Here is a 24,787-nt window from a genome sequence, read left to right as displayed (position 1 = left end):
TTTTTCAGTCTGCAACTAGATCTTGTGAAACTCATCTTTTTTTAATACTGTTCATTTGCAAAGCAGTTGTCCCACTACAGCACAAGAAGCGTCTAGTGCTTAAAGGGATTAAAAGCCCCCTTTGTATTGGCCAGAGGATTAATCACACTGTTTGAATTCACTGCCCTTTAAACTTCAGATCCCGGCTTCAAGAAACTATTAGAATTTATATCTGAGGCTCACATGCTCTGCATCCACAATGACTACACTTTTCACTGATAACTGTGCTGGACTTTGCAGCTGTGTGCCTGAACAGAATTAAAATGCACACACACACACCTGTTGGCACAAAGATCATTTGCTTGAGAAGTGTGGAGGCTTTTCAGATCTGAAATGTCTTCATCAGGCATCTTTTACTTTTTATTTTATTTTTGATTGCTGTACAAATTAAAGGATTCTCTTAACTGAACGAATGCCTCAACATGTATCTTTTTCAGAATCAAAGAACAGCTATATATAAGGGAACTTTTCAAGCTTATGTTGTGAGGTATTATCCTTACAGATGGAACATACTTATTCAGTGGGATTTCTGACAAAAAAAAATATAATGGTACTAACAGGCAAACTTTCATGGATTGTAGTTTTTTTCAGTTGGAAATCCTTTATTTCATATAAAGCAATACACCTCTTTTTTATCAAAGAATTATTGGATTTGGAAAATCTATCCCTAAGCTCTGGAGATAAGGGGGTTCGAAACCTGATAACAATAAACATCTTTTCATTCCATTCACCAGAGTTTAATAGCCAGCGGATTGCTGATGTAATAGTCACTCAAACTAGGTTGATGCTATCTGCACACTTTGCGATTTATAAAGGCAAACGTCTTATCATTTCTGTATTGGTTCAAATAGTGGTAAAACCATTACAGGGGATTAATATCAACTAATCTCCTTTGGCTCTGCTTCCAACAAAAGCATATTTGTGGTCTAAAGAAATACAATCCTTCCGCTAGAATAAGAGGTAGAGAAAAAGAATCTGTTCTTTTTATTGTTCTTTGGAAAATCAGTGTATCATCTCTGATTCAGACATTTTCTATTTTTCTACAGTAACACGTTCTAAAATGCCATATTCTAATATAAAATGATATATATATAATTTATATTTGGACTTCTTTGCACAAATATTTTAGCACAAATGAAACTATGAACTATTTTCAAATGCCAAGGTAGGGGCTTTTGGTGTTTTTCATTTTGAAAAACATACTCTTCTTGTGAATATGTTTTTACTTAAATCTTCAATAATGAAATGCAGTTCACACAGAATCATAAAATTGATTGCTCTTAAAATCCGTAAAAATTGTAATGCTTAAATAAAAGATCAAACTAAAACATAAATATAGACAACGCAATGTATGTTGTGTTCTATTTGTAACAATATATATTTATATTTTTTCTTATGTATATAGTGCCAAGATATCTCAATAATAATACATGTTATTTTTATACCTTAGAACGTGTGGAATGATGAGACCGGTGATTTTCCAAAGCCTTATTAAATCGGAACATTAATTTAGGGATTTCTCAGCGTCAAGTATCCCTAAGGCAGCCACGCAGACAGGAGGCGCAAGAACAATTTCATAACCCTATTCTTACGCGTTTGGTTTATGTTGCTCTCTATTATTCTACTGTAGTCCTGCTCATGTGTATTTTAATTTCGCGTGTGTGTGATTTGTGCACACATTTTTAATATTTACAGTTCAGCAGCGATTACAAAACATGTTTCAGGATGCATCGTCGCAGAAACAATCTGAAGCATGCCTTTTATTCTTTAAGAACACAGACGCGAGAATACCTGTAGATGTCAGGAATAAACTTATTACCTTCCTTGAAAAACTCATAGAATGTGCGAGGTAAGTTGTTGATTTTATCGTTAAAAAAATATTATTTTTTTTAGCAAAATGGTTTGGTTTTTCGAACATGCCAAACAAAACAGGACACACTTTCTTTTTCACGTGGGCATAACTATTACCTAGAAACCTGTCCCTTTCTGTTCTGATGAGAAAACGCGATTTTATAATAGCAGATGTCCTTTTATGTATAAATGTGCAATAATGCTTATGCACAGAATCGTAGAACGCCATGAGACCAACATACAGGCTTTTTCCACTATGCTGCCCCAAAAGTGCAGTATTACATTGACAAATTCCGGAGCTGCGTATCCTGAGAGATTGCACACTGACAGCCATTCAGTGGCGAGTAGCGTCACTCTGAAGAGCCGATTGGATGACATAGGTTTGACTGACTTGATTCTGGAAGCAAAGGGACACCCTATGAGAAACAGTTTATGGAAAAGGAAATGTGTACAGTATATGTATATACTGTATATATAAGAATCTCTCGAGTGGTGCTTGCTGTAACTACGCAGGAGTTCTGTAAAACGCTCAAGAGAGAGGAACCTGGAGGAGGCTCTGCTGAAACTGAAGAGGCTTACTGGTCAGGACTTGTCATCTCTGGAGAACGAGCACCTCGGTCTTCTGGTGCAGCTGGTTCTTGCCTTTCAACTGGAATCACTCGACAACTCCACTGCCTTCCGCAAGCTGGACCAGGTATGCAGGACCCACGACTCTGTACTGTTTTTCTTATATGGGTGGTTTACCGGTTTACCAAATGTTGTCTCTTTGTTAAGTTTGAACTGTTTTTATTTCGATAGTTTGATCCTATTCCTGTCAGTGCAGAACCAGCCAGTTACAAGACTGGTGCCTTTCATGGTTTGCACGAACCAGACATGACTAAGACAAAAGACTAGGGTGAGAGACTCTTAATGTTGGGGTTTATAAATACATGTTTGTTGAAGCTGATGGTGAGTCTTTAAGTGGAATAACTGAGAGCGAGCCGCTTAGATTTTTATAGTGCCTAGAAAGCGCTGTCCTAAAGGAGAGGTGAGTAATGTATTCGGCATGTTGCATGCAGATCTAGAGATAGACATCTTTTTTATTTCACCAGTCTGCGGCAAACTGGAGGTCTTCAGTAATAAACTATATTCTTCTCTCTTTCAGTTCTTCGTGTTTTATGGATTTGCAGGTTTATTCTTTTAATCCTGTTTTTCAGACGCACAGTTTAAATGGTTGGGTGTTTTTGATTTGCAGATGATGGTGAAACTCTCAGAGGGCAATCAGCTGCTTGTTTTTGAGGCGATACAGACGTGTTTAAGCAGCACAGTGGACTTCACTCAGGTCAGGCTAATGTTAAACTTACTGATTGTGTGAGGTAATTCGTCCATAATATCTCTTTACTTTGCTGAATGCTATGGCTATATAACTTGAATCGAGGTCAGGATGTGTAATAGAAGTATGAAAGTTGATGGTTTTTGATCACTCGTTCTCCTTTCGTCTTTTTCTTCATTTCAGATTTTATCTGTCAGTGACTTCCACACAGGTCAGTCTCAGATACTTTTGCTTTGTTTAGGTGTTCTGTTTATATATTAAAAGGGACATTTTTCATGTGCCTTTCACAGCATTTAGTGCATTTGCAGTTTTAAACCTAGCACGGTATTGAATAGGGAAATTGTATTTATTATACCATTAGAAGTGTTCCTGCCAGATCTATTTTCAGAGAGTTATTGTAAAATGTGGTGTTCAGCCCACGTCATTGCAATGTTGTTGACACGCATGTAGAACATCTTGTCACGGGCAGGGCAGGTTCACCATTCCTAATTTGTCCTCTGAAAGTGATCCACAGTGGAGTACACCCTCTAATGTTTTGGCTTGTGTTTCGGGCAGTGTGCCTGTTTCTGGAGGACAGCTCCGCGGGCCGTGAAGTCTGGAGGAAATCCTGTCTTCCTCTCCTGTCGAAACTAGCCGAGACCTTTCCAGCGATCCTGGAGCAGGAGGCGTCAAGAAATGGAGAGCACTGCTACCTCGCAGTGAAGGTTGTGACAGCATGGAGCACATAATGTGCCCGTTATTTTCCTTCATTTTGCACGGTATTGCGGTCCGTTTGGCTGTAAATTGGGCTGAAGATTGTTTGCCAGTTGGTGTGCACTGCATAGGCTGTATCATGACCTGTGCTCATTTCATCAGCGGGAAATTAACCATTGCACCACTCCCAGGTCTGCTTACAGATGTTCCAGCTGTTGCCAGAAGAGACGGCTCCACTGATCTGGGAGGAGAACCCGTGGAATCCAGTTGCAGAAAGAATTCTAAAACACCTGTTAAACATCGTCTTGGGAGAGGTATTTTTCTTTTCATCTGTCCTAAATTTGAAGGCATCAACTCTTCAGAAAATAACAATATTGCCAATACTGCAGGTCTCAAAATGCAAGGAAGCAAATGACAAACTGAACTTCTGTTTGACTGCCCTTCTTTTGCAACTGGCCTTATTTTAGAAGACCTTATGATCAAGTTGTCCCTTAACATGACCCCACTCACCCCAGTCATAACTTGTTTATTCCCCTACCATCTGGCAGAAGGTTCCGGTCACTCCAGTCGCACACAACTAGACTCCAAAATAGCTTCTTCCCCAGAGCTGTCAAGTTGGTGACGCCCCCACTCCCTTCCACCTTATTATGATCTCTCCTAACATCCTCCTGTACCCACACCACTGTACTCCTACACCACCACACACACATGTAAGCCAAAATTGTACTGTCCCCTCGATAGCCCAGTAAAATTGTAAGAGGCATAATAATATTTAATATTTATTAATTAACCATAATACTTTTAACCATACTGTTTTTTTTTGCACTGTTCCAAGAATTACCTTGCACTGTTTTTGTCCTGTAAATTTTCTCTGTTTGCGGAATTTTGCACAGTTTTGATGACTTGATTACATGTTATTTATGTTATGTTATTACATGTTACTGTTATTGCTATTGTGTAACTGTCTATTGTCTTATCTTCTGTCCTATTTATATACTGCACCTGAGTGACCAATGAGAAACACTTTTCATTATACTATGCACCTGTGTAAGTTTAATGACAATAAAGTTGAATTGAATTGAACATGTCAAAGCAGTAGTTGTAAACATCACCATTCCTACTAACTTGTGGCTTCTTTGTATTGCTGGACTCCTGTTCCCCTGTTTTTACCGTTGATTGGTATTCAAGTGGGACCGTATTGTGCTCCTTCTCAGTCCTCAAACAGAGACACCCGGCTGCTGGCTGGGACCGCCGTTGCCATGGCGATGAACACTGCGCCGCAGGCCCAGGATGGAGGAGCAGCAGTGCTGAGCCTCTTGCAGCTCGCCAGCACAGGTGAGTGCTGGAGCTGGGAAAAATGTGTCCGTGCAGGCCTTGGTGTCCTGATGAGTCATTAGCGAGTAGCGCAGAACCTCGTTAACCCACCTTTATATCCCCGGGAAGACCTGGATTTGAAAGTGTTTTAATGGGGGGAGGTGGTGAATTGAAGTGTTCTGATGGTGTCTGTCCATCAAAATCAGTGCAGGAGATTTTTTTTTTAAAAGATCGATCCTTGATTGATCCTTTAATTAAGTTATGATTGTTCTATTGCTTTTATGTTTGTCTTCAGGCCTTAAACTGGTGCTAAATGTTTAACTCTTCAGTTCAGTTGAGTGGAAGGTGTGTTGTGTCTGTGTGTAAATCTGCTGTCCCCTCTTGTTGTTCCAGATTCCCAGATGCTGCGTGTGGGCAGCCTGACTGTGGCCTGTCGGGCTCGGAGCCGAGACGGTGTGGACAGGCTGGCAGTGACAAGAGGCCTATTGACTTGCTGCAGGAAGGACATTTTGTTGAGCCCATTGGAAAACAAAGGGGTATCTCCTGTGAGATCTTTCTGATCTTGCTGATTCCAGATTACCGTAGCTTGGAAATTAGATCTTCAGCTGATCATTAAGTTTTTAATAGTAAACATTTGTTAATTTTTGTAGCATCTCATAGATAAAAGTGACACACGTTTTAGACTTCTCAGTAACCCTGTCAGTCTGCTCTTGTCTCTAATGAAAGTAAGGCATCTGTTAACAGTTCAAACACCTGTATGTTTAGTAAGGTATAATGAACAAAGAATAGTTCAAAACTGGCTGCACTGTACCTTTGTCCGATCTTACTGCATTGTTTCATGCTAGTGCCAAAGAAGTACTGTCTGAGTTCTGTTTTTATGTATAATTATGTTTCTCTGAGTGCATCTTGATTTCTGTGTTCAGACCTGCCTGTTGTTGGATGGGGTGTTTCCTGTCATCTCTGGTTTGTGTGAGGAAAATCTGGACTGTCATTATTACATCTTCCAAGGTAGAGGAGGCTACAACAAAGACTCTGAATCTGCTCTATGAAGGTGCTAGGGATTTAGACTGTTTTCTGCACTAGTCGGGTTTCTGGGAATAAGACATTTTACAAAATGCAATACTGTAAAAGGAACACAAAGCATTTTACAGGGGGTTGTTAAGTTGAAAGTGTTGTAATAATCTTTGTAATTCGTAGATGAATGCCAGTAATGGCTAAGATGCCTTTAACATTGGTATGGAGTGCTGGAGCCTGACTTGAGCTTTTCTGTGGGTGTCTGCAGTTTTTGCCATGTGGCTGAGGAGTCTGAAGGAGAGCCTGCAGGATGTGTGGGTGATGAGAGGGACTCCTCTGTTATCTGAGAACTCACGTCTGCAACAACAACTCAGCACAGTCATCTGGAACAACGCAGAAAGCCCAGTGAGTCTTTTCATCTGTTTCAGTCCAGAAAACAAAGAAACTAAGATGTTGAAATGTTGAACAATACCTGTTCAAGGCCAATTTTTTGAAGTGGGGAACATTTTTGGTTTCTCATTTTTTTCTATCCATGATACTTTCCCCTCTGCAACTACATTTTCCAGGAGTTAAGTTAAATAAATAACTAAATAAAATTGAAGAAGCATTTATGATTTAGTTTTCCAATGACAATCCACTGGACTCTGATATGTAGATTAATGTTTATAATATAAAATTAATATTTTTCTTCAGTTTTCCCCAGCATTACTTGTATTTAAGGAAAGTCTACAACAGTGTTTAACTTTGTATGTTGGTCCTCAGTACAATGCAGGATATGCATGGGATCTCCTTTTTCTTAACCTCCTGTCTCTCCAGGTAGAAGGCATCTCTGAATTTGTACATAGCTCATTCCGTCAGCTGCTGGAGATTTATGAGCTGGAGTGTGAACACTTTACTGAAGAAGGAAAGCCTCTTTACACCTCATTACTACACCGAATCACCTCCTTGCCTTGGGAGGCCAAAGCAAAATACTTCCCTCTCTGCGCTCTGCTCCCTTATGTTGGTACGAACAGGGTAGGTACAGTCATTTCTTAGCTCTCAAAAGGAGTACTATGCCGTCAAAAACAAAGATAATTTGTACACTCATTGAAGTGCTTTCTGTGCAATTGCATAATCCTATCAGAATTTGACTGATTATTGAAAGCGAGGGCAGCATTCTAAGAGTTATTGCAATGCAGATGGTCTAAATGTGTCATCAGTCAATATCTAGTCCTGTCTGTTACACGCCTGTTTCGATCCTGGACTGTAGTGTACGTTTGTCTTTTTTCAGGCACTGGAATATTTCGCTGATCTCCCTCGTCAGCTTTTAAAGTGCCTCTCCACCAATCACTTGTCTCCTTGCGCCTCCGAGGTCTATAAATCGCTGATCCGACATCAGAGGCAGGAGCTGTGCGTGGCGAATAACCACCCGTCCCCCTCAGAAAAGGATTTGGCCGAGCACTGGGCCGAGCGCTGGTACCCCACACTTCTGGAGGCCTTGACCTCGGACCTGACCCTCCTGCAGAACAACGCCTCCAGTTACCTCCTGCCCTGGACTCTGCGTGTTTTCCCAGCCGCCTTCGAGATCCTGCAGGGGCGGATTAGCCTGACGCGCTCGGGGCACCTCCGCGCCTGGGCCAGCCTGCTGAGCGTCCAGAGGACAGTGACGGGCTCTTCACCCCTGAGCAGGGATCTGCTGTCCACTCTCCGCCTGGCCCTCGGCTCTCTGGACGACAGCGTCCGCCTGGCCGCCCTCAGCCTCCTCTGCTGCGGCCCCAAAACCAGCCAGCCCCCGACGGAGCTGGAGCTGTCGGAGATGAGGGACTTCATCCCCCTGAACCTGAACAGCGACTCCTCCCCTTTTCGGCAGCACTTCCAGGCCGGGGTGAAGAGGCTCCTGGTCCGAATCCGGGACAGCGGCCTGGCCTGCCTCAGAGGCCGACAGGGAAAGGAGGAGCGGGAGGCCAGAGGGGGTGGAGACGAGGGGCAGCAGGACTTGGTCCTTGCTCGGGGTGTAGGTGAGAAAAGCACGGGGACGGACTTGGACTTGTGGGTCCATATCCGAAACACTCTAGTGACTTCACCTCTGCAGTGTTACAGTGTATAGAAATCCACTATACTTTTGTTGTTTTTATGACTATTCAATATCATTATGCAAATGCAGTGTTTTAACGTCTTTATGTTTGAAAAGTCACTATTTTTTTTAATAATGCTTTGGTCAGTTCTTCTCAGAACTGGTCATATTCACTAATTCTGGTGTGTGTCACATTTTGGGTGAGAAATTCCTTGTGCCACATTAATTATATCCCACCACTTTTTGTTGCTGTCAAGTTGCTTAGTTGTTAGGGGGCTTTAGTTTATTGCTAGAGAGTCCTGCAGGTTAAGATGAAGGTGTTTTGTTTCCTTACGTAGAGGTCTGTCAGTCCGATACCAAAGTAAACTCCGCTTTATTGGCAGATAGGCTTTACTCTGAAGGAGGAAGGGCAGTTCTTTCAGAGCAAATCCCCTAAAAGATGCACAGATAATCTCTCTCCCTTCAGCTTGTGCTGAGGCTTGCTCTCAGAATGGGAGACTCTTGGGTCCATTGCCTGTCTCCTGTTGCGCCTGTGCTGGGAATTCAGACTAATCTGTTGGGATTCCATAGGAATTCTGGTTGGAATGTGCTTGTAACAGGTTGCCTGTTGGGCCTTTTTTAGCAGTGAAGTTTTCGCAAGCAAATGTTAAGTGGATTTGCTTGCCAAGTGTTCAGCCACTGCTCAATTTGTCTTGCCAACTGTGACAAAGTTTTTCAAAGAGGGAGTGCCATTGTTCCGTCGGGGGAAATATCCAGCTCTCTCCTTTCATCAGCATTCAGGAATGGTCACAATTAAGTGAACTCTTTTTGACCCTGGCAGGGCAAAATTTTAGCTGCACGATGGGAGTTTTTATTCTGTACGAAAAAAAACAGATATCTGTTTGCTACAATACACATATGCATACAATGAAATGAAAAAAACAGTATGAAATTCAACTTAATTAAGTTTAAACGTAAAGAAAGCCCAGTATTTTTTTTTTTACTCATTAATCAGCATGCATTTTTTTTTCCATTATCTGGACCTCTTGCACTAGATGGGATAAAAACTTGCATTTAAAATAAGCAGCTTCATCCAAAACTCCACAGGGAATTTGTTTTGTCCTTTCTTGTTCTTTTGAAGTTAGTACAGTTGTCTCATGAGTTGGTTTCTCCTGAAAACAAGCATGCATTTGCTTACTTGATATCCTAAGATGGCAAAAAATGTTAAATGGTAGTTCAGAGTGATCTATGGAAACTGACTCTTTTGTTTGTTGAAAATGAAATTGAAACATGATTGTATTTTGCACACTTAAAATACCTCGCTAAAACATGTTTCCGTCGGTGGTGTAATTGCTATCTGATGACGTGTTTTCTAATCACTAAGAATATGCAAGCAGTGGTTGTAAGCCGGTGAATCTTTCTTCTAGATTTTGTGGACTGGCTGACACAGTTGTGCTTCTGCTATCTGGCTCCTGGGTTTAATTACCAGAGGAAAAAGACAGTTCTGCTCCTGCTGTCTGCTGTGCTGGAAACCTGCACTGACAGCTGGAGCCCAGAGAAGAAGAAAGGTCAGCCTCCAGGTCAGTGGCAGCATGGAGGTACTGTGGGTAGAGCCTTCAGGCCCTTCTGCATTTCATTCTTCCACAGTTCTTAATTTCAATTGTTTAGCTTGACCAAATCTGGCAATTTAGACGTTTCTGAACATTTTTAATTACATTAAAACTCAAAAAGCTAAAGTAACCATTCACCTGCAGGCCAGGGTCTGTACTTGTTGTGTAGCGTGCAGACGTTCAGGTATCCTGTTCACATGTCCCAGAGTTTTAGCTGTTGCACGTGTCGCGTTCTGAACGTTTTTTTTTTGCGTCTCGTCATAATATGGTATTTTAATTCTTCCTTGCGTGTGCTGCCCTTGCTCGTGCAGTCGACATGTCGGCCCTGCTGCGCTGGACGAGGCAGAGAGGGCAGTGGGACTTCTTCTGCAGGACAAACCTGCTGGTCCTTCTTCGTTGCCTGGAGGACGGCACCAATGAGGTAGAGTGCTCAGGGCAGCCTGAAAGAGTGGAGCTCCCAGCTCACGGGAGTCTTTTTTTTTTGCTTGGTGTTCCTGAAACCCACATACTGTATGTGTCAGTACACGATAAGAGTACAGTACGGAATAAGAAAATAAGAATAATCGCAGACGATGGGAGACTGTTTGGCCCAGCTCGCTTGTTTGGTAGTTAGTAGTTAATTGATCCAAGGATCTCATCCGGCTTTTTTTTGGAAGAAGCCAATGAATTGGCTTCAAGAGCATGGCTGGGCAGCTTATTCCAGACTCTCCTACAGCCCTCTGGGTAAAGAAGTGCCTCCTGGTCTCCATTTTAAATGCACTTCCACATAATGCACCTCAAAAATCATTTTCTGGCTTGGCTGAGCTGGAGAGGGGCCAGTCAGTCAGAAACGAAGGGAGGATATAGGCAGACCGGATGTCGCAGGGTCCCGTTTTCCTCTCTAGATCCGCGAGCTGACCGCCGAGCTGCTCCTGAGGTTCTTCCCCCCTCTTCTCCCGCGGGACCTCAGCCCTCCCCTGTTCGAGCGTGCCCAGAAGCTCATGCGCAGCCCCCGGGTGCAGGACGCCCAAGCGGGGGCTCTCGCGATGAAGATAGTCCTCCTGAAGTAAGTGGAGAGGAGTTGACAACGATGATGCACGTTAATCGGCTCTTTGCACAGAAAGTGGGGTTAGAACTGTGGGCATGCAGCACTTCAGGAGGGGCGAGGGACGGTAAAAACCAAACCTTTTTTGCTTTAAAGGTAAACGTTTAGTTTAGTTTAAAACTTGAGGAGCCTGAGGCCATGGAGTACAATTCCAAATCTCTAAAGGACTGTTTGACTTTTGAAATCTGCAACAGAGGCTGAAACCATCTGAGCAAACCTCCAGCTGGATGGAACAGCAAGGGCAGGAAGTGAAAAACACAAGTGATTTTGTAAGGTTATTTTGATGTTTGAAACATCAAATCGTTTTTGCCATTCCCACTGCAGCCATAGTATTTGATTTCTTCTGAAGGTCAGATGAGCTCTCATCGGTCTTGAAGACCGGCTGCAAGGGGAAGAACGAGAGGGCTCCCACGCAGGAGGTAAAGGTGCTGTCTATGGTCTTGTACCTGCTCCAGGAGCTGGAACAGCAGCACCTTGCCGCCAGAAGAGACATGCTGCATGCTGCCAGAACAAACCCAATACATGGTAAGTTCCAGTGGCATAATTCAAGCAAATTAAGGTCCGATAATAAGGCCTGGTTTCGCCGATGGGAAGCTAACTTTTCCAAGCTGAATACCAGCTGCCTCTGTGAAACTCCCAAGCTTGTTTTGGAGTTAGAATACAAGCCTTCTGTGTAAGGTTTTGAGTTTCAAGAGGGGGTAGCCAAGTCACTTGTAGGAAGACTGCTGAGGACGGCTGCTTTCGTGTCCGATTTGTGTCTGTTACTACCACCATTGTGCTGCAGCTCCTGCTTGTCTTTCCAAGGGGTTCTCATCGCGCTGCAGAGATGCCTGCTGGAGCCCCCTGATGCTTTCGCATCCATACGGAAAGCTGAAGTTAGCCCAGGGGGCCCAGACCTGATCCCGAGGCTGCTGGAGACGGTGGAGAAGATAAGCCTGTTCCTGCTGGGGGTGCTGTACGGAGACCCAGCTGGAGCTGCCGAGGAGCAAGGTAAGGCCCCTGGAGCCGAGAGTGATGGGAGAAGGTTCAAGGCCTGTGTCAGGAGACCTGTGCTGTACGATCAGGCTGCAGCGAGGCACAGACAAACACTTCAAGGGTTGTGAAGCAGGAATGGAGTGGAGGCGTCAGTCAGCGATGAAGAGCAGACATAGCTACACCAGATATTGAGTGAAACAGCTGGGAAAAGTGACAGAAAAAAGATATTAAGTGTTCCTCTAATTAGGGGGGTTATTGCTACTATTAAACATCACCAAATATTTATCTCCCTAAAAACACTTCCAGGCATTTCCTTTATTTTTAAAATGGTTTAAACTCTACTGTTACGCGCTGTCATGTCATCGAATGTTTGTGGAAGCCAACAAATTATTTGTGGGGAAAGAGACGGAAGCATGCAACGGTTCTCACTGCCCCCCTGTCTTCCAGATGCCCCCCCCTCGTTCTGCGACATGGGGAAAGCCATCCGCTCGGTCATCGCCCGGGGCGAGGAGGAGGAGGAGGGCTGCGTCCTGCTGTCAGAGGAGCACAGCCTCGTTCTCACGTGCTGCTGGGTCTCCCTGAAGGTGAGGGATGACTGCCTAGTGTTCCTCTCCGCAGCACCATGAGGACCAGACACAAGACACTCCACCACCGTGTGCTTGACTGTCTTTATGAACGCATTGCTTTACCCTGGCTCTCCTGGCTTTTGCCTTAAAAAGGCGTATCTCTATCTGAAACTGTTTTCTGATAATGCACATTAATAATGGCTGCCAACTCCTAGGCTTGTGGAAACTTAAGTTATGTGGAGAATTAAAATACTCCATTTTTGCTTTTTAAAGGAAATTGGCATTTTTCTTGGCCGGTTTGTGGAGAAAGGCTTCTCAACAGCACCCACTGCTGCTTCAGGGTCCCTTTTCACCATGGAGGATCTGAAGAGGATAGCCAAAGTGTTCAAGGATATTCTTCTCAAATGTCGACACTGGGTAAGAAGCAAACCCAAGATGGATGTTATCTACGTGATCTTACTCTTCTTTATTAAGTTGCCTGGCAATTAGTTACCTTGAGGTAGGCATTAATGTTGTGCCGTCATGAGCTCTCCATTTGACTGGAGAGAAACTAATTCCTGTTTTTCTGCTTCTTTTGTCCAGGGAGCGGTGGAGGGATGCTGTGTTGGTTTTACCAGATTTTGTGCCGTTCTTTTAAATCATCCAGATCCAGTTTGCCAGGAAATCCCTGCACAGATGCTGGAGCAGGTAGCTTTTAAGTGCAAAGATTTTAAGATTTTCAGTTGCGGCCCAGCTCTCCAGCATGGACTGAGTAATTCAGATTTATGTCTAAATAAAAACGGATTAGGGGATAATTCTTGGCTTTGCTAAAAAAAAACTTGAGGCAGCACTTTCTTTGTTCTGGATCGAACAGTATTTCTGGATCTCGGATCTGTACTTGTCCTCCCCAGTTGGCCATTGCTGTGTGTCTGTGTGTGTCCTGGATATTGCCATGAAACATCTGTGCAGGCCTGCTCAGGAAGCAGCAGGGGGGCAGACAGAAGTGATCAAGCAACCTTAGACAAACCCAAACTTGATAGGCGAGGTTTTGATTTGACAGGTGTCCATGACCAGGTTGGGAATGCTCCCAAACTGGAATTAGAAATTCCATTTTCCAACTCTGTTTTGGCATGTTTGGGAAATCATGATGTTCTCCTCTTCGTCCCCAGGGGCTGTTGGTGCTGCAGTCCCCCCGCAGTAGTTCAGTCACCCGGAGGGCAGCAGGCCTGCCCATGCTTATCGTCAGTATCGTGGCAGCAGAGAACGCCAGCAAAGCCCGGCCTCTCCTGGCACTCAGCATGACGAGCCTGCTGGAGACAGCGAGCGCCCCTCTGCCGCAGGACTGGGACCAGACCCTGGACTTGCCGCAGGTACAGAAACTGCGTTGATGGCATAACACTCCCATTGCACTGTGGGAACTCTACTGTTGCCAGGAGACATGGTTAAAGTTTTGTCAGTGTTCCGTGTAAAGCCTGTGCACCCCTTGAAATCCTGTTGTATATATCCTTGTTTTCCTGGCTTTCCTCCCCACTGATAGCTGGTGTGTGAGGAGTGTACTGGTGCACTATGGCTGCTGTCACATCACCAGGTGGTGCTGCATATTGGTGGTGATAGTGGGATTCCCTATTACCTGTAAAGTGCTTTGAGTGGAGTGTCCAGAAAAGCGCTATACATGTGTAAGGAATTATAAAAATATTCTTTTCCCAGGTGTGTGCTGTCCATGCCCTGCAGGCTCTGGTGCGAAGCTCGGGGCTGGGAGTTGCTGTGCTTCAGTTTGCTCCAACCATGACCATCTTGTCGCTGAATACTCTGAGCTCCCCCTGCTGGGCAATGAGGAATGCTGCCATCCAGCTTTTCAGTAAGAACCTTTCTTGTCCGGAACCTTCTGTGTGCTTGTCACCCTTTTTTTTGTTTTTAGACCTGCACAGCACAGCTGCATTCTTCATGACAGGGCTGTGAGGCCATATTCCACATCCATACATTAACAGCACAGGAAGTCACAACACCCCCTCACAGAATACCACACCCTCCTCAGCTTCAAAAAGCATCCTTCTGATCTCTTCCAGTGCAGTCTCTTATCTTTGAAACCACTTAATTGATTGATTATAAAGACTACATTTGACAGTCTAATAAGTAAACAGGAGTAACATGCATTGAACACCTCGTTGACACTTGCAGTAAGCCTTAATCTAATTGTTTTGCATTTGCATTTGTATGTGCACAACAAACAAAATTCAGTATTTCATTGCACTCCTAAAAAAATGAGTTTCTTACTGCTTTTGTCTCCTATTGTAGTGTAGTCAATTGTTATGGGGAAACCTAGGGATTATTTTGAAATGCAGAATCGTAGAGTCCGTGAGACCTTTTCTCCTCTGGGTGTCCCCATTCAGCAGATTAAAAGAGTGAAGATGAGGCTGGGTTCAGGAGCTGCAGGATTGAAGTGTTTTTCTCATGCCACATGCTTCCAGGCGCGCTGTGTTCTCGGATGCTGGGACAGCGATCGAGGGGGGAGGACGGGTGCCCCCAGCACGGGATGTCCCCCCCGGCCTTTTTCACACGCTACCCCGCGCTCCAGCCCTTCCTCCTGGGAGAGCTCGTGAGGGCCGCCGGGCCCCAGGGGGCGAGAGGGGAGGCGAGGCTGCACCTCCACCCCTCGCTGCACTCCGTCCTCACCCTGCTGGCGAAGCTGCAGCCCGGAGCCCACAACGAGACACGGTACCGGGTCTGGGACCCACACATACTCGCTGCGCTGTGCTCGTGAAGTCGGGAATCTTTCAGTGTGGCTTACTTACACGGGTTATTATAGAACTTCGTGGTCATGTGCCTTAAATCTTTCTGGAAGTTAGGTCAGCTTGCTAGAATCCAGCACTTTTAATGCTCTGTATGGACATAATAGTGATTTACTGTGTGAAAATCCAGTATTTATGATATGCACTGTGGTCATTCAAAGTTATTGCTTTGTATATTTTGATGTTATACCTTACGAAGGCACGGATATAATAATAATTATAATAATAATTGCTTACACTTATATAGCGCTTTTCTGGAAACTCCACTCAAAGCGCTTTACAGGTAATGGGGAATCCCACTACCACCACCAATGTGCAGCATCCACCTGGATGATGCGACGGCAGCCATAGTGCGCCAGAACGCTCCCCACACATCAGCTATCAGTGGGGAGGAGAGCAGAGTAATGAAGCCAATTCATAGAGGGGGATTATTAGGAGGCCATTACTGGTAAGGGCCAATGGGAAATTTGACCACGATATGTACTTGCAGGTGAATTTGTGATAAAAGTAAATCTGTTAACTTTTGGTAAAGGTGGCGAGTAAGTTCGGCTCTTAAAATGTCTTCACTGTGCCCTGCGTTTCCCCTAGCTCTCTTGCCCCGTTCCTGCCTCCTCTGCTCCAGCTAGCCAGCAGTCCCATCTACGCCGTGAGAGTTATGGCTTCCAAAGCATTGGCGGCCATGACGCCCCCTTCTGAGTACATGAGCACTTTGCTGCAGCTGGCTGGACAGTTACTGCAGCCCCACGCCCCCCGCTGTCACAACGGCCTGCACGGACAGCTGCTGCAGATCGGGGCGCTGCTGGCCAGAGCTCTCAGAGCTGACGGGTAAGAGACCTCCCAAAAGGATGGGCACACCGACTCCCTGCTGGCAGTCACCTACAGAAACATTAGTGTCCAAAGCCACACAGATTTTGCGAAGGTCTGGCATCCCGTCCAGGTTGTATCCTACCTTGAGCACTTTGCCTGGCAAGACAGGTTCTGGGATCTCTATGACCCTCCATGGGCTAAATTGTTTGGAAAATGGACAGGTGCAGAACTCATTTAAAAAGGGGAGGATGGTGGGACAAGATAACATTGGGCTTTGGGTAAATCATTCTGTCATTACTGACCTTGTTAAAGGCATGATATCTGAAATGAATGTATTTTGTTCAGCGTGAGCCAGCAGTAGGGTGTCCCTCTTTCCTGATGCCATGAAAAAGCCAGGCTCAGGGACTTGCTCCTTGCAGAGCGCAGACGGATGCCATGCGTGGCCTGGCACAGCAGCTGGAATCCGGGCTGTGGTTGGCGACGTCAGCCCAGGAGTGCCCTCTGATCCGCTCTGCGTACCTGAGTGTCGCAGCGCAGCTGGCAGGATCCTTCACGCAGAGCTTTGTGGAGCGGCTTCAGTCCAGCCTAGTGACAGAGCTCCAGAGCCCCAGGAACAGGCTACAGGTAGGCACCAGGTAGACCTGGTGAGAGTGACTGTTTTGTAGAACAGCTGTTTTGGCATGCCGGAGCGGTGGCACTGTGGCTAAGGATCTGCTCCCGTGGCTGGAAGGTTGCGGTTCAAATCCCGCAGCTGGCAGAGAAATCATCCTCTGTTGGGCACCTGAGCAAGTCCCTTAACCCCAGCTGCTCCAGGGGCGCCATATAAATGGCTGACCCTGTGCTCTGACCCCAAGCTTCACTCTCCCTGTCTGTGTGCCTGTGTGTTTCATGGAGAGCAAGCTGGGGTAAGTGAAAAGACAAATTCCTACTGTGAGGATTTGTACATGGCTAATAAAGTGATCTTATCTTACTGCCACCAGTACAGGTGTATATACCCCCTCTCTTGTTTTGTTGTTTTGTGTCTCTTTACAAATACAACGACCTGGCCTAGTCATAGCTGTGTGGTTTTCGCAGACTGTAGCCGGAAGCATTTCTCAGCTGTGTCTGTGGTCTGCACAGGTGGGCTCTGCAGTGTTTTGTCAGAACGCTGTGAACCTCCTCTGCGACGAGGCAGTGAGAGCCAGGGACCACCAGAGGGCAGCACAGGCCTGGAAGCTGCTTTCAGTGGAAGACCCTGATGTGGGCTTATCTTTGGTCAGCTGGGCCAGAGATGGGCAAAGCTGGATGGACACTGATATCCAGCCTGTGTTGGCAGAAGCACTGGGGGTGAGATAATTATCACTTTGAACATGGGAGACGGAATGAATATACCTTTGAAGTTTCAGGGTGGCTCTTTCTTTCCTTCTGAATTGATTGAGGCAGCAGTGTAACGAAAATATATGTAATGTCATTTGAGGTGACAGGTTGTTATGTTTATAGAGCGTCTGCTAATGGGTTCACTCTGTATGGGAAAACATCGAGTTTAAACACAATGTAAGGAAATTTGAGGAAACCAAGATAAGTTCTCAAAAATTATGTCCACTTCCGAGAGCATTTGACTCAGAACAAAACGTTAATGTATTTATGTGCTTTTGTTTTCCCCAAAAATCATTTGTCTACACTTAAGCAGGCAGTAGCTGTTAAAATACTCTGAAGCATATAAATTATTTTAACAATCGAGCAAAATATTAAAAGGTTTCCTTTTGTAAAATGACTGTTGAGGCATGAGCCAGTCCCTGTGGAATCAGGCCAGTATAATGGTCTAATAAAATCCACACACAAGGTCTCCTTTTCCTTATTTTATTGCATGATAGATAGATAAGACTTTTTTGATCCCAAAGGGAAATTGATGATGTTCCACTGTACTATTACAAGAGGCTTGTCCAAAGCATTTCCTGTAAACCGCCCAGATACAAGCAGAATTATTCCTCATGGAGTCAAGACATGATAAAAAAACAGGTTTATCTGTTACCAGCAGCCATCTCACCCTGCAACTTGCAACTGGCAACGCACTGAAGCTAAGCAGGTGTGAGCCTGGTCAGTACCTGGATGGGAGACCTCCTGGGAAAAACTAAGGTTGCTGCTGGAAGAGGTGTTAGTGGGAACAACAGGGGGGCACTTACCCGGCAGCCTGTGTGGGTCCTAATGCCCCAGCGTAGTGACGGGGATGCTATACTGTAAAAAAAGGCGGCGTCCTTCAGATGAGACATAAAACCGAGGTCCTGACTCTCTGTGGTCATTAAGAATCCAAGGGCATTTCTCGAAAAGAGTAGGAGTGTAACTCCTGCGTCCTGGCCAAATTTCCTTTTGGCCTTTACCAATCATGGCCTCCTAATAATCCCCGTCTATAAATTGGCTTCATCACTCTGTTCTCCTCCCCACTGATAGCTGATGTGTGGTGAGTGCACTGGTGCACTACGGCCGCCGTTGCATCATCCAGGTGAGGCTGCACATTGGTGATGGTGGAGGAGAGTCCCCATTACCTGTAAAGTGATTTGAGCGGAGTGTCCAGAAAAGCGCTCTATAAGTGTCAGCAATTATTATTATTATCTTGATCATTATGGCTCCACTCATATCAATTGGTCATACAATGTGTGCTTTGTGAACTAGCTGTTGGCTGTGCTGGTCATGAATATTTGATTCATCAGATCTTGTGCGCATGAATTACACAAGGATTAAAAGGGGCTGGGTGTGTCCAGACGCTGTCAGGTGCAGTCCCTGTGGATCACCTGCCTGTCGTCGCTCTGTGTGCAGGAGGCCCTCCAGGCCACGCTGATGAAGGGGAGCGCGGAGTACAAGAAGACCTTCCTGGAGGCCTTCGTCGCAGTCATGTCCTCCTGCGCTGAGAGCCCGTCTCCTGAGGCTCTCCCTCCGCGCCGGACGGCCTCGCTGGCCAGCACCGCGCTGCTGCTGGCCCTTCTGGAGAGCCAGGGTGGCGGCCCTGAGCTTCGCTCACAGGCGCTCTGCGCCGCAGGCCTGCTGCTCTCTCAGAGGTGGGTCTCCTTCCCAGGCAGCAGATCGCTCACTGCCCTGTTGCAGGAGTTCTGGAGAGGCTGGGTTGCTCTTGATTAACATCTCAAAAAACCTCCTAGGCCTGTGATCTGCCCTGCACAAGAGCTCTGTCTGTGTGATGACTTTTGCTTTGAATTTGCCACAGTTTGATCACGGCGCCTTTGATGTGCTTAGTAACTAACACAAGGTTTGAGAGTGTTAAAGGTTTGCTTTGTTACACGTTTGAATATCTGGCTCTGCTTTCAGTCTCAAACATGGCGAGCTCTGTCTCCCTTCCAGCTGTGAGGACTCCCTGACAGAACGCTGGTGTCGGCTGCTGGAGACACACCGGACCCCCGAAACGCCCGAGACGCTGAGGCTGGCCTGCACCCATGCCCTGCAGCAAGCTGGGACGCCCCTAGTGAGCAGGACCCTGAGAGGTGTCACCCCAAAGCCCGCTCTCAGCGTGAGGTACTGTGGCTCCTAGGGTTTCACAGCTGTGCCGAGTGCTGCACCCTCCAGTCCTCTTCTGTTGAAACACAGCCACTCCTCCCCCTGCACTTACTGAGCACTCCTGCCTCCGACACGCACACTTCATTTACAGGCTGTGACAAGAGGAGGTGGTTTAAAAACTACAGGTATTTAGGCGGCAGCCATCTCATAAGTGTGATCACAGGCTCTGTCAGTTTCTGCTTAAAGTGCGAAAGCTGAAGAGTATGTCCTGATTATATGGTTTCCGTTGGTACAGTAGTAAGCCATTACAACCTATGCTGAGCTATATGTACATTTCAGCTGGGGAATTAATTTAATTTAGTGAGTTGATATTGTTGTAGTTGTAATCCATTGCCTAATCCGGTGATTTGATGTACTAGTAAGATATTTATATATGTAACACCTGTAAATATAAGGATGTATTGATTTGAATAGCCATTAGTTGGGTAGATTATCAGGCACATTTCCTTAAAGAATAAGTAGCCTCAATTAAGACTGTTTCATGAAGTCCATTTGATAAAAGACCCTTTTTCTTATGTATTTCCAACAGTGTTGTTCTGTATTGTTGGTGCTAAAATTAGGCGTGCTCCACCTACACATAATTCTACATCCTATTAGCATTGCCATGGTTACTGGGCTTACATAAGCAGCTATTTGTTCAGTTTTTAATTAGAAGATATTGGAGATAATTTTCTATGTACAGATCACTGGGGGGTAACCAGCAATAATCAGAAATAACTGGACAGTGTGAAGAAGCAAGTTCAGTAACTGCTGTGTATAACTGCAAGTTACTTCACACCCACCAATAGGTTTGAATGCTAACTGAGATGAGTGCGTTTTTTTTATTTGTAGGTTGATAAATACTGCCATTCACCTCCTGCAGGATGAGAGCCAGCAAATAAGGACAGAGGCCGCGAAGTTTGCCTCCGTGTTGCACAGCCTCTGGAAGGGAGGGACAGAGGGACAGGGCCCTTGCTTTCAGATGCAAGTTAACCAGGGGCTGCTGGGCCTGCTGGAGCTCCTCCTGGAGGAATTCTGGGATAGCCCAGGCACTCTAGGGGCTCTGCTGTCGCACCTCCCTGACGGCGACCTGAAGGAAGCACTGAGGGGTGCCCAGGACGCAGACGCAGAGTGAGTGCTCCTCTGCTGGAGCTGCTGATCTGCAGGGGTTTCTGGGGGGTACTGGGCGTCACGGGACAGCTTGCAGTAGGGCAGCATCTAAATTAAACTGATTTCCAGTGTTTTCCTGGAAAGGCTCTTCTGCTTTCTTCTAGGAACCACTTGGCATAAACACAACCAGGCTCAGTTTGAGGAAGATAAGTATGTGGGAGCTAATGGATTATTGTAGCATTTCCTCATAAAGCAATACTTGTGCTTTTGTGTGGACACATCTGAGAAATATTGGCATTGGAAAGGAGTGTATCCTTCAAATGAAAACAAGCTGTTGTTTTGAGTGAATGCATGATGGTTACAAACTAGGGAGCTAAATTATAAAATAAGAAGTATCAGCCAAATCAAATAGCGGGCCCTGACACAAGCTTGCTATGCACACAAATTGTAAAAATGAACAGTCATACCCTGTTATCATCAGCGAATAGAGTTGTCATCTGGCAGATTGTGGCTAAGAGAGGGTGGTAACAGAGTAATAAGCAGCCAGCAAATTCAAAAATGAATATTTCTTACAGTATACTACAAATACACATCAGACAACCTTTAGTGCTCTAAAGTTTTTCAGTTCTGCAAGTACCAGGGTCTTGCTTGTCAGACAGAAAACACAAACATCTCTCTGTAACTGAGGCACAAACAGTGCATAAGAAAAGAGGGAAGGAACTGGTCTTATCCAATAAAAGGTCCCACGTGGGACTAACTTTCTCTCCAAAACGGATGGTAAACAGATGGAAACCTGCTTCCCTATGCAGAATAACAATGAGACATTTCTTTTAGCCTGGTGGCGAGGAAGTCAGTATTTCCAACAACTATAAAACAACAGTCCTGTACTTAGTCTCTAGAGTTCAGTCTTTTTTAGTGTTCAGAGTGCCTGGGCAGATTCTGTTCCCTTGGTCTGTTGAAGGATTTGCTCTCTCACCTGCTTTTCTTCCTCGTTTGTCATTTTCTCCTCTGCTACTCTTCCCAGTGACTGCTCTGAGAGAGCTGACCTAATGATTGAACTGGGAACTATCTGATCACTGTTAAAAATTAGTAGAATTGTTCAGCCACCTGGATCCTTGGCTATTGTGTTGGATGTTAAGATAAGGGGAGAGCTCATTGTTTAATGGGGTCAGTGAAGCCCAGATGTGATCTTTAAACATCTGGATAACACCCATGCCATTAGGATATCTTTTCGCTTCATCGGACAGTAATTCTTTTGACATGACAGTTACATTTCAGGTTTACCTGAGATCAGCGTTATGTATGCTGCACTGTTGCCTGCTCTCCGAAGCTCAGCACAGTTAATCCGTTACGTGTTGCAGGTGCACCAGCTTGTACGAACAAGACGATGCCAACGTGTTTGAGGAGCCTTCCGTGATGTCAGAACTCCTCCTCCCCTACCTCATCCAGCTTGCTGACAAGACAGACAAACCCTCCCATCTCAAAAACCGCCTGGCCGTCTGGGCAGCAGAAAACACAGCAGGCATCTTGAACAACATCCACTTCTGCAAGCAGCTGTTCGGAAGAGGTACTGAAGCTGGTGTTATACAAGCTTGGTTTCCTCATAAAAAAAGTGAAATGTTCCGATACAGAACACAATACACAGAATTCTCCAAACGTGTTGTTTTATTTATAGGCAGTCCCCATTCTAAGTTGCCCTGCACTGAGGTCTTTGATGAACTGTGGGACTTGATGTAAAAATTCCCTGCCTTCACTTTGTTTTTCAAGGCACCAAAAGCCAGCAATGCAGGTGGTTCATGGATTATTCTGTTGTGGAAATGAAAAACCAATATTATGATGAGCAAAATCTAACAAAAACATTCTTCCTGAAGACACTGCGGTTACGTTTGACTTAGATTATGAATCGTTTAATATGAACCCTCCATCAATACACTGCTCTTCTGGGGAAGAATTCCCCTTTATGTGTGATTTTGCTGTATGTTGCTACTTTCTGGTTCCTAACGCCGGTGTATAACAGGGAATGCCTGTATATATTATCATGACCACTTTGGACCTTTTGATACCAGTATTAAACCGGATTTATGAAAAGCTGGTGGAAGGCCTAATTTGCTCTTGTTTTAAGAGCCAGTGTTCAAAAACAGCCATTAGCTATTATTAGCTAATACAGCTAATAATAGCCAGCAGCTATATCACACTGCAGGTGTGAGCCAGTCAGTACCTGGATGGGAGACCTCCTGGGAAAGCTCAGGTTGCTGCTGGAAGAGGTGTTAGTGGGACCAGTAGAGGGTGCTCACTCTGCGGTCTGTGTGGGTCCTAATGTCCCACTATAGTGAAGGGAACACTCCCCACGATAGCTGGTGCACTTCGGCTGCCGTCGCAAAATCCAGGCTAGGAGTCCCCATAACCTGTAACGCACTTTGAGTAGAGTGTCCAGGAAAGCACTACGTAAGTGTAAGTATTATTATGATTATGATTATGATTATTATTACTAATAATAATATTCAGGTTATTGTTTTTCAGGAGATGAGGCAGTGGCGCTTGGCCATCTGGGTTGGCAGTGTGGGCCCTGTTTCCATGGTCACCTAGCCGGCCTGTTTGCAAGGGCGGGTTTTCTGCTGCATCTGCTGGAGGCCTCAGAAGATCACCAGCCTCTGGCTCCCAAGCTCCACTGTCCACCCCAGGCACTGTGGGCTGACCTGCAGGAAACACGGAGGCTTCTCTCTCAACATGGTGTCCTTGTGTCAGTGGGTATTGATTGGGTGGGAACCCACTGACATCCCCCCAACAGTAAAAATCTGTGGCATATCAAAGACCATGGGGTCTCGTATCAGCTGATCCAGTGATGTCAGCTTTTATGTTTACATGAATTGTAGAAATCATGTTGTAGATTTTATAAAGTTCTGGCATTTCAAGGGAAAATCCATTCCCCACATAATCTTCTGGCACATGCAGTGTTTTGTATTTTACACCTCTCATCACGTGTAACGCGTTTCACTAGGAATGTGTAGTGAATATGTATAAGGTGCATGTATATCAGTAACTGTGGCCATTATTAGTTTTTTAATTTTTAATTTTATGCAGTTGTTTAGAAAACCTGAGGTTAGATTTGAAACCACTGTACTGCATTAGTACAGAAAGCTACGGCTTTAATAAGTGAACACTCTGTCAGTCAGGTATTACATGAAACCCGAGTTAAGAAATGCAATGAGAAATAATGTCTCCTTCTCAATTCCAGCAAATCACACAGACAAGTACATCATCCGGTTTGCCAAGATATGAATTATGTAATTCCATAGCTAATCCATTATTTAATATACTACAACGTTTATGTTTCAGCAACATCCTGTGAATGTATATTTTTGAGTTATTTCTTGTTTTAATGTAACATTAAGTGTTGTGTGAATATAGCCACCAAGGCACTCGAAGAATTTAAGCACCACCTTCTGGTGCTGAAAAAAGAGCACATCAGCTCAAGAAAATGTGGAAAGAGACTTCAGTTCATGCCGTGCATGGAACGTTGCTTGAAGATGTTTTGCCTTTTTGCATCTACTTTTGCCTTCTGCCCTCTGTAAGGCTTTCTGAAAAATCAGGTAGTAAGAGGGCTTTTTCACAAAATGAAATGCGGGATGTACTGTATAAAATGACTGGAAGTACAGCTTGGGTACCATTTTCCCTTTAATGTGGAAAATGTCTCTGTTCACAATTGTGAATATATGGATATTCTACTTTCAGGGGCAGAGTGGGTGGACTGATGAATTTGGTTGTTGGACAGTGTATATCAAATTGGATGCAGAGGATTCACGAAAGCTAAAAGCAGCCTCTTTCATCTCCTATTGTCAGATGTCGGCGCAGAAAAGGATTTTTTCAGGCTGTAGCAGCTGATGCTGCCAGCCTGCTGCTCTTTATTACAACAGAGCAGCTCTGCCCCTGACCGGTTAGAACCGCTTTTGGGATCTAAATCTGTCTCATCAAAGGAGCTATATTTCCCTGCAGTTACACCCTAACGACCAGTAGGGGAAGCGTTCCCCCCCTTAGGATCTCATTTTACTCTTGAATAATTAAAAAGCTTTTCCCCATCTACTTTCGTGAG

At 45.0% G+C, this 24,787-nt stretch overlaps 1 protein-coding gene across 3 annotated transcripts; it reads left to right on the top strand.

Moving 5' to 3' along the window:
* Positions 1-1,652: 1,652 nt before the first annotated feature.
* Positions 1,653-24,787, top strand: LOC148641597 (tRNA (32-2'-O)-methyltransferase regulator THADA). Of its 3 annotated transcripts, XM_088618447.1 has the most exons (31): positions 1,655-1,888; positions 2,404-2,584; positions 3,125-3,211; positions 3,386-3,413; positions 3,758-3,906; positions 4,087-4,209; positions 5,110-5,230; positions 5,603-5,745; positions 6,133-6,217; positions 6,492-6,628; positions 7,040-7,237; positions 7,494-8,220; positions 9,683-9,835; positions 10,177-10,286; positions 10,750-10,910; positions 11,299-11,474; positions 11,754-11,939; positions 12,372-12,508; positions 12,764-12,907; positions 13,073-13,177; positions 13,639-13,839; positions 14,177-14,327; positions 14,938-15,184; positions 15,847-16,083; positions 16,485-16,689; positions 17,185-17,391; positions 18,859-19,097; positions 19,396-19,566; positions 20,440-20,718; positions 22,059-22,264; positions 23,218-24,787. In XM_088618447.1, exons 1-31 carry the CDS (start codon positions 1,755-1,757, stop codon positions 23,469-23,471), a joined length of 5,682 nt encoding a protein of 1,893 aa, XP_088474573.1. In that variant the 5' UTR covers positions 1,655-1,754; the 3' UTR covers positions 23,472-24,787. The 3 variants fall into 3 exon arrangements, with proteins under 3 accessions (XP_088474575.1, XP_088474574.1, XP_088474573.1); XM_088618448.1 differs by lacking the exons at positions 22,059-22,264; positions 23,218-24,787 and having other exon boundaries at positions 1,654-1,888; positions 19,396-19,516; positions 20,440-20,604; XM_088618449.1 differs by lacking the exons at positions 19,396-19,566; positions 20,440-20,718; positions 22,059-22,264; positions 23,218-24,787 and having other exon boundaries at positions 1,653-1,888; positions 18,804-19,091.

This window comes from Lepisosteus platostomus, chromosome 24 (genome assembly GCF_059453375.1).
Source record: "Lepisosteus platostomus isolate fLepPlt1 chromosome 24, fLepPlt1.hap1, whole genome shotgun sequence".
Taxonomy (NCBI): Eukaryota; Metazoa; Chordata; class Actinopteri; order Semionotiformes; family Lepisosteidae; genus Lepisosteus; species Lepisosteus platostomus.
This window is presented reverse-complemented; position numbering and strand designations above follow the sequence as displayed.